The sequence below is a fragment of the Phodopus roborovskii genome, unplaced genomic scaffold, assembly GCF_943737965.1.
Source record: "Phodopus roborovskii unplaced genomic scaffold, PHOROB, whole genome shotgun sequence".
Lineage (NCBI taxonomy): Eukaryota > Metazoa > Chordata > Mammalia > Rodentia > Cricetidae > Phodopus > Phodopus roborovskii.
Genome location: NW_026125295.1, coordinates 8,083,787 through 8,093,146, shown reverse-complemented (window position 1 = coordinate 8,093,146; position 9,360 = coordinate 8,083,787). Strand labels below are relative to the sequence as shown.

The window sequence follows — 9,360 nt, the reverse complement described above, 5'->3', positions numbered from 1 at the left end:
ATCCCACACCCTCAGATCCCTTTGAGCCGTGGGGGCCCTTCAGGTTGGCCTACAAGCCGGACACCTTGACACCTCACAGGAAGCAGAAGGCAGTCTCCTAGAGCCCACAGTATGGAAGGAGATGGCACGGGACATGGGCACACCGGGTCTCCCTGGCCGAGCTGGAACCTCTCTCTGAGTGCCATGATGTCTGCCTGAGGCCTGGACCTCAGCTATATTTGGTGCCAAGAGCAGGGCGGGGGGGCAGTGGGTCAGGGCAGCACATAGCTCACATTCTCTCCCTAACGGCCTCCGGGGACTGTCATAACACCTGTCACAAGACAGATAGGACATACATGAAACAGACCAGGAGATGGCTGGAGTGAGGTAAGACCATTGAGGAGGCGGGAAGCACGGGGAAAGGCAGGCCTTGGTGGAAGCCAGGGGGGCAGGGGGAGGGGCCGGCATCCGGATGCTGGCTGGAGGCCCTGCCCTGGCCTGTGCACTCTGTGAGCCAGCACAGGGCTCCCGCGTCCAGAGCTGCTCTGGCAGAAGGGCTCTTAATCCATACATACAACCTGGATATGTCACCTCCCAATTCTCCTAGGGGCTAGAGGGGCCCCCACGGCCAATAAAAGAGCTCCACATACCCAACCCTCTCATTTCTTGGGAGTGACTCCAAATCTCCAAATTAGCACTGCCTACAGCTCATTCTGCAGGATTGGACTCTGGGCCTCCTGTTTCTTATCCTTAGTGACAAAGTGTTGTAGGGAGAGGGGGAAAAAAAAAAAACTGAAGATACCATTAGTTCTGGACTGGAAGTGTGGCTCAGTGGGCAGACCTCTTGCCCAGCATGCACGAGGCCCTGGGGTCGATCCATAGCCCCTAGAGTGGTAGCACATTGATTGGGAGTTCAATCCCAATTGAACTTGCTAGGCGGCAAGTTCAAGGCCAGCCTGGGCTACTTAAGAACCTGTCTGTGAAAAGAGAAACCCTGACCTGGAATTCAAATGTGGGCTCTGTCTAAACACGAGCAATTTCCCCTCCATGGACCTCTGTCTATCTCACCAGCAAGGGCTGTAGACCCAGGGGCCTGGGAAAGGTTAAAGTGAGTTAGTTGAGAGCCAGAAAGTGGAGGTTGGAAAGATTTCTGGTCTACGTGCTAATTCCGTCCTCTGGTGTTCTGTGAGGGAATTTCACCACCATAGGAAATGAGTCTTCATGTAACCTTCCTGTAGGCTTCTAAAACAGAGTTCTTCAGTCACCCCCTTGTGAGTCCCCTGGATATAAATGACTTTGACAGAGGGAGGTATAGATGATTCATCTCAGTTTCCTCTCTGGAGATCCAGACCCCTCCAGGGGCTGGAAAGAGTCTAGAAGCCAGCTGTACACTGTTGGATCCCATCAACCGGGGTGACACTGAGAAGCAGGGGCTCACACTGACGGATGGACGGACAGACGGATGCACCAGCCCGGCAAATGGCTAATGAGCCTTGGGCTAGCTATCTAGAGATGGCGGGGGGGGGGGGGTAGGACTTGGTCGGTGACACACAGTCCCTTGGCCGTTCTCCTGCTATCCACTCCAGGAACTGACCCTCATTCCCCTCACCTCTTCCCTTTCTCAGAAGGATGGCTGATGCCCAGACGCAGGTAGCTCCTATGCCAACTGTCCAAGCAAGGACTGGAGAGGACCTGCCCCTCCCTCCTCCCCCAGGCCTGGAGGGTCTGCCACCACCACCCCCCAGGGAGTCCTTCTCCAAGTTCCAGCATCAGCGGCAAGCCAGCGAGCTGCGTCGTCTCTACAAGCACATCCATCCTGAGCTTCGAAAGAACCTCGAGGAAGCTGTGGCTGAGGACCTGGCTGAGGTGCTGGGCTCGGAGGAGCCCACGGAGGGCGATGTTCAATGCATGCGCTGGATCTTTGAGAACTGGAGACTGGATGCCATTGGTGGCCATGAGAAGCCAGCTGCCAGGGAGCCTGTTTCGGGGGGCAACGTTCAGGCCACCTCTCGGAAGTTTGAGGAAGGCTCCTTTGCCTACAGCTCAGATCAGGAGCCAGCTGGATCCCGGCCATCCGGAGGTGATGTTCAGGCTGCCAGACAGTTGTTTGAGACCAAGCCACTGGATGCACTGACAGTTCGAGAAGAAGCAACAGAGGCCACCACGAAGGAGCCCGCAGCCAGTGGAGACGTGCAGGGTACCAGAAAGCTCTTTGAGACGCGCCCTCTGGACCGGCTGGGCTCCCGCCCCTCTGTGCAGGAGCAGAGCCCCTTGGAGCTGCACTCAGAGATTCAGGAGCTGAAGGGTGGTGTGAAGAAGACAGTGAAGCTCTTTCAGACAGAACCTCTGTGCGCCATCCAGGACGCAGAGGGCGCTATCCACGAAGTCAAGGCTGCCTGTCGGGAGGAGATTCAGAGCAACGCTGTGAGGTCAGCTCGATGGCTCTTTGAGACCCGACCTCTGGATGCCTTCAACCAGGATCCCAGCCAGGTGCGGGTGATTCGGGGGATCTCCCTTGAGGAGGGAGCCCTGCCCGACGTCAGTGCAACCCGTTGGATCTTTGAGACTCAGCCTCTGGATGCCATCCGTGAGATCCTGGTGGACGAGAAGGACTTCCAGCCATCCCCAGACCTCGTCCCGCCTGGCCCAGACGTTCAGCAGCAGAAGCATCTCTTTGAGACCTGTGCCCTGGACACTCTGAAGGGGGAAGAAGCTAGGGCAGAAGCTCCATCCAAGGAGGAAGTGATCCCTGGTGACGTCCGCTCTACACTCTGGCTGTTTGAGACGAAACCCCTGGATGCTCCCAGGGACCAGGTCCAAGTTGGTCATTTGCAGCGGGTGGGTCCCCAGAAGGGTGAGGAACTCACTGCTGACTGTCTGTCTAGTGATGGCCTCTCAGCGTCGCCTCTGTCTCAAGGGGTCCCCCAGCATGATGGGTTGAAGGGGGATGTGAAAACCTTCAAGAATCTTTTTGAGACCCTTCCCCTAGACAGCTTCGGGCAGGGTGAGCATTCAGTCTGTGGAAGCACAGGCCGAGTGCAAACAGCTGGTTGTGCCGAGCAGCCCCAGGGTACAGATGCCCCCATCTATGCAATGCAGGACAGCAGGGGGCAGCTCCACGCCCTGACGTCCGTCAGCAGAGAGCAGGTAGTGGGAGGTGACGTTCAGGGCTACAAGTGGATGTTTGAGACACAGCCCCTGGACCAGCTGGGTGGGAGCCCCAGCAGCATTGATGTGGTACGAGGCATCACTCGGCAGGAAGTGGTGGCTGGGGACGTTGGCACCACTCGGTGGCTCTTTGAGACACAGCCACTGGAGGTGATCCACCAACAAGAGCAACAGAGAAGACGCGAAGAGGATGGGAAGGGGCCAGAAGCCCCTTCTGAGCCCCCCCGAAAAGGCGATGTACAGACCATCCGCTGGCTGTTTGAGACCTACCCCATGAGCGAGCTGGCAGAGAAGCCGGAATCTGAGGTCCTAGACCCGGCGACCGGGGCCGAGGCACAGTCATGCACCTGGATGTTTGGGCCCCAATCCCTGAACCAGGTAGAAGGCTCTGGGGAGCAGCACCTGCAGGCTAGCCAGGTCCAGGCTAGAGACAGACAGACAGACAGACATGTCTTTGAGACCGAGTCTCGGCAGGCATCGGGCCAGCCCTGTGGCAGAGGGCCTGCAAGGTACTGCAGCCGGGTGGAGATCCCTTCAGGGCAGGTATCTCGGCAGAAAGAGGTTTTCCAGGCACTGGAGGCAGGCAAGACGGAGACACAGGGGGCCAGGATGAGCCCTGACTCCATCCCCACAGGCTCTGTGCACAAATTCACCTGGCTGTTTGAAAACTGCCCCCCGGGCTCCCTGGCAGCTGAGAGCATCAGAGGGGACAAGCTCCAGGAGGAACAGTCTAAAGGCTCTGCAGATCGTAGGGCACCAGAGAGGCAGGAGACAGCGGCCGAGAGAACCCTTCGGACTTTGCACGCCACTCCCGGCATCCTGCACCATGGAGGCATCCTGATGGAAGTCCGAGGGCCAGGGGAGCTCTGCCTTGCCAAGTATGAGCTCCCAGGCCCAGGGCAGGGGCACCCCTACATACGGAAGGAGGAGCTGGTGTGCGGTGAGCTCCCCAGGATCGTCCGCCAAGTGCTGCGCAGGGCAGATGTGAGCCAGCAGGGACTGTTGGTTCAGGAGGACACCACTGGCCAGCTCCAGTGCCACCCACTCAGGATTCCAGGGTCAGGGGACACTGGGAACATTGGAGACATGGACCCTGAGCTCCAGCAGCTGCTGGCTTGTGGCCTTGGAGTCTCTGTGGCAAAGACAGGGCTGGTGATGCAAGAGACAGGGCAGGACCTGGTGGCACTGACAGCTTACTCCCTGCAGCCCCAGCTAACCAGCAGGGCCCCCGAAAGGAGCAGTGTACAGCGGCTGGCCAGCTGCATAGACAAAGGGGACCTGACCGGCCTTCAGAGCTTGCGGTGGGAGCCACCAACAGACACAAGTTCTATACCAGGCAGGGAGGAGTCCCAGAGGCTTCCCCCAACTGAGAGCATCGTACGTGTTGCCCCATTAGACTCCACCATGGAGATGGAGCACCTGAGAGTTTCCGCGGCCACACCCTGCCCACCTCCTCCTCGGGTAGTTGGGGAAATGTTCCTTCCAAATGGCAGAGCTGTAGGCCAGGCCCCGTTGCAGGAATCAAGAAAGCAAACAGATGCCAGCCCAGCTGGGCAGGCGGGGAAGGCAGCCTTAGGAGGGCCTCAAGGACCCACAGCTTCCCCTCCAGGCTCTGGGACCCCAGGTCTCCAGGAAGCCATGCAAAATCTGCGGACGGCAACTGCCGAGGCCCAAAGCCTGCACCAGCAAGTTCTGAGCAGATGTCTGCAGGGCTCTGACCACGCAGCCACCTCCACGCCTAGCCAAGACGTTCTGCAAGCATCGAATCCTGCCACTGCGGGTACCCGAGGCAGCATCAGGCCCGTGGCCAGAAGTGACCCCAGGATCCCAGCAGCCCCCAGAAAGGTCAGTGGGGACAATAAGGCAGTCCCCAAAGGACTGCCTAGGGGGTGGGTGACGATACAGGATGGCATCTATACTGCTCACCCTGTGCAGACATCTGATCCACCTGGGACTTTCCAGCTTTCTGAAAAAGAGTCCCAGCCAAGGGCCGGAGAGAGTGTGCTCTCTGTCCACAGTCCCAGCCCAGCCCAGCCAGAAGCAGGTGGGAGTCCCAGGCCAGGGTATCATGAGCCTGGGGGTCATACACAAAAGGCCTGGGGAGCTCTGGAGAAAGTGATGGTCCCAAGCTGGCACAAGGGCCTCCAAGCAGCAGACTCCACCCTGAAGACTATCCCTCTAACTCATCACACTCCTGTGACATCTAAACCCCAGGCAGCAGGTGCCAGCCTGCACTCCCATAATGCCTCTGTTCCTCCCCCTCCTACTCTCCCAGCTGCTGTGACAGAACCTGACCACCCCGCTCAAGGCCACCACCGTGAGGACTCCATCCAGCAGGCCTCGGAGCCCCTTCTTCACACTCACAACAGACCTGCTGGCCAGAAACCCCCAGAAGGGTCAGAGACAAAAAGCTCCATACCGGAATGCACCATGCCTCCAAGGAAGAAACCCCCAGTGCCTCCCAAACCTGCACATCTAAGCCAAGTCCAGCCCCCTCGCAGGCTGCCAAAGCCCCCAACAGTCTCTTACAGCATCTCAGAAGCCGGGCAAGAGCACAAGCCAGGTGAACCAGACACAGCCAACCCTCAGTCAGTCAAAGCTCCCAAAGCAGCAGGCCCGGAATGCCTGCCTCCAGCCAATCGCTCCAAGGGACAGATGCAAGCCAAGCACCGGCAACTTATCAGCCCCATGGCTCCCAGGCCCAGCAGTTGTCAGATACCCAGCGGCAGTAACCAGAGCCCTGAGTCCTCTCGGGTGAACATTCTCCACAATGACTTCACCCCACCACAAAAGGACCTCCGCTCCCCAAAAGAGCAGCCCATGAATTGTTCCGAGCTGGGAAACCCTGAGAGCCCAGGGACTGTACAGGGCAGCCGTGGAGAGCTCCAGGGCCTCCTCAGCCAAGGGCAAACTCTGGAGCAGGAAGCAGCCCACAGTGTGGACGTGCAGGCCCTGCAGAAGCTCTTTGAGGGCGTACCCCAGCTGGGAGGGGGCCCCCCTCAGGTTCCCACTGCACCACACAAGACCCAAGCCTCAGTGGAGCTGGCCTTTGGCGAACTGACCCGGGTGAGTGCAGAGGTTGCCCAGCTGAAGGAACAGACCCTAGCCAGGCTGCTGGACATGGAAGAAACGATACACAAAGCTCTTAGCTCCATGTCTAGCCTTCAGTCTAAGGCTCACACAGGCGCTATCCACAGAGAATGCCAAAATACCCCAGCACACACAATGCCAATACCTTTGCCAGCAGCAGAGCCAGGCCTGCAGGCTCAAGCCGGATCAAAGATCCAACTGTAGTCAAAAATCTAGGCAAGGCAGAGAGCCATCCAGAGCAAGGTTAAGCTAAGATCAAAAATCACACAGGGCCAAAGGTCAGGCAGCACTGACGACTGTCCTTCCCTCCAGGACACTGGAGGCACCAAGACAACAAATGTCACCTCCCTGCAAACTTTCATCTCTATCCAATCAGCTACAGAGAAGCTTCTGGAAGCTTCTAGGCCTCAGCGAAGCCATTATATCTCAGGGAAATGTATACACCTAGCTCAGGACATAAACCAAGCCCTGCAGTACCGGAGAGATAGCCAGGATCAGGCAGGGGTGGTGGTTTTCAAGGGCTCTGTGCCCACAGAGCAGCAAAAGAATGTTCTGGAATTGCAGTCTGGGTCAGCTAGCTCCAAGTCCTACGGAGCCACAAGAATGCTGACTGAACAGTCTGAGGAAGATGGACCCATTTGGGAATATGGTCCTTATTCCACTGATGGACCCTGGTTCAGGGCCACACTTCACCCTTGCTAAGGCAGTTCCTACACAGCCCCTCCCGGTTCAACAGTGACATGGCAGAAGCCGAGGTGGCATGGGTTCCCTGCAGCCACATCCAGCCCAGTGAGCCCCTCTGTCTCCCAAACACACACACACACACACACACACACACACACACACACACAGCTCTAGGACTGAGTCAGGGGCAAGGACCAAGAAAATGGCACTCCTCAGAGAGCTGATGGGAGCCGTTTGCCTCATTAGGTCCAGAGTAACACTGGATGGGTAGGAGGCAACCTGCCAGCTGCCCGTGGAGGATGGAACATGTGCACACGCTCCCCAGCTCACACGTGCCCGAGTCTTCCCCTCATCACCTGGAGTCAGAGAGACACCCGGCCACGCCCTCAGCTTCTACTTGTTTTATTATGGAATCTGGCTGTCTTAATCCCTGGTGAGGACCCGGGCTGACTGGACTGGACCCAATATCGGTCTCTGACAGAGATTGGACGGAAGACTCCAGAAAAACCCTGGGCGTCTGCCCTTCATGACCAGTGGTCCAAAGTTCATACAGAAAAAGCTACCAGTCAACAGAATTCCCAGAAGCTAAGTACACTGCCCTTTCTTCTCCTGTCACCCCCACTCAGTACCCCAAATGAGAACAATATGACCCCAAAATAAAGCCCAAGGTGATTCTCTACTCTGTGTGTATCAGACCGTGCATGTTCCTGCCCCAGAGTCATCATTCACACGGGGAAAACGGTCAGGTGCCTGCTCTAACATTAGCAGCACTGAGCTCGCAGCCGAGCCCGCATTCCCCCACAGTGTAGGTCAGGAAACAGAAAGGCCCGGCCCCCTCCTGTGTTCTGTGACCTCTGCCTGCACACATATCCACCACACCCCATTATCCCTGCAGGCAGCACAGGGCTCAAAGGGAAATCCGTGGCCAGCAGCACTCCATATACACACTCTCACACGCACACGGCACACACGCACATACCACAGCTCCACTTGCCGCTTCCCCTTTATCTCGGCCTCCTGCCTGACATTCTTGGATGTCATTCTAGGAAAACAAAATCTTAAAAATCCTGGCTCGGAATGGGAACGTGACCCCATACAATAACCAGGGAGAGGGGGTTGGACATTCCTGCTAGAACTCCCATGCCCAGAGTGACTCAGCCGTTTCTCGGTCACCTGTACTCTTGGCACACAGCAGGCACTGTGTGTGCCAAGCAGGGAGGCGCTCTTGCGAAGGGAGCGATCAGATCCTGACCGGGAAATGCAAAGACTTGGTGAAAACCGTCTTCCTCTTTTAGAAGTCACTGTGCATCCTACGCCAGGACCATTGTAGGGTGAATGGACGACAGTAAGATCCAGTGGGGTACTGTTCCCGGGAAACTGGCTTTGCATGAGGACAGGGAGAAATCAGAGATGGCATGTGCTGTCTTTCCGCTCAGGAGACATGAGTCATAAGTCACGGCAGTGTGGCCGTGGCAAGGAGTGGCGGCAGAGAGGTGGCAAGTGTGGGCCTCCGTGGGCCTCCGTAAGGAAGACACATCTGATATCTGAATGCCAAGGGATCGGGACCCACAGTGAGTGGTGTGTGCGTGTCATCTCAGCACGGGGATGTGCGTGCAGTCTGAAGGAGCAGAAGTTCAAAGTCATCAAGGTCTGAGGCGACGTCAGACTGGTCAAAACAAAGGGAGTGAATGCAACCACCTATGGCGCATCCCTTTGATCCCAGCACTAAGGAGATGTAGCTCAGCAGCGTCTTGTTCACCCAACATGTACAAGCTTTCAGTAAATCAATCCTCAAAACCACAAAAAATAAAATGCCTGTACCAGGAATTCCCATATTGCTGCCTCCACCCCCCCTTTTCTCTCTCCTCTACAGTCCACAGGCTCTCACTTGGCTTACCATGTGAATGTCTTCAATGTCCTCATCTATAAAATGGGCGTGGTTGTGTTACTGCATGGAGACTAAATTAATAGGTGTTTAGTACTTGAGGCTAAACCTCTACCTGGCATACATTCTCAGCACTGCAATTTAGGGGAAGTTTTGTTTTTGTTTTTAAATTGAGACAAAGGCCAGATGGTGGTGGCGCACACCTTTAATCCCAGCACTTGGGAGGCAGAAGCAGGCAGATCTCTGTGAGCTTGAGGCCAGCCTGGTCTACAGAGTGAGTTCCAGGACAGACAGGGATACGCAGAGAAACCCTGTCTGGGGAGGGTCGGGGAAGGACAAGTCAAAGTCTCTCTCTATAGCCCTGGCTGGCTTGAGACTCTCTATGCAGACCAGGCTAGGCTCAAATGTCCAGTAATTCTCCTGCCGTCCCCTCAGGGCTGAGGATGACAAGTGTGGACCACCTGGCCCAGCAGCCTTGATTTTTGTTTCATTTGGTTTTGAGGGTCTCAAGTTTGCCCTGACCTTGAGCCCCCTACTTCTTAAGCCTTGGGATT

The 9,360-nt window shown here is 56.6% G+C and overlaps 1 protein-coding gene across 1 annotated transcript; it reads left to right on the top strand.

The window, feature by feature from the left end:
• Nucleotides 1–1,585: 1,585 nt before the first annotated feature.
• On the top strand, nt 1,586–8,884 carry Xirp1 (xin actin binding repeat containing 1). Its single transcript, XM_051173311.1, is given in 6 exon segments — nt 1,586–6,331; nt 6,614–6,864; nt 6,866–6,918; nt 6,920–7,026; nt 8,358–8,443; nt 8,795–8,884. Coding segments are annotated over 6 exon segments (5,310 nt in total). The 5' UTR covers nt 1,586–1,608.
• Nucleotides 8,885–9,360: the final 476 nt, after the last annotated feature.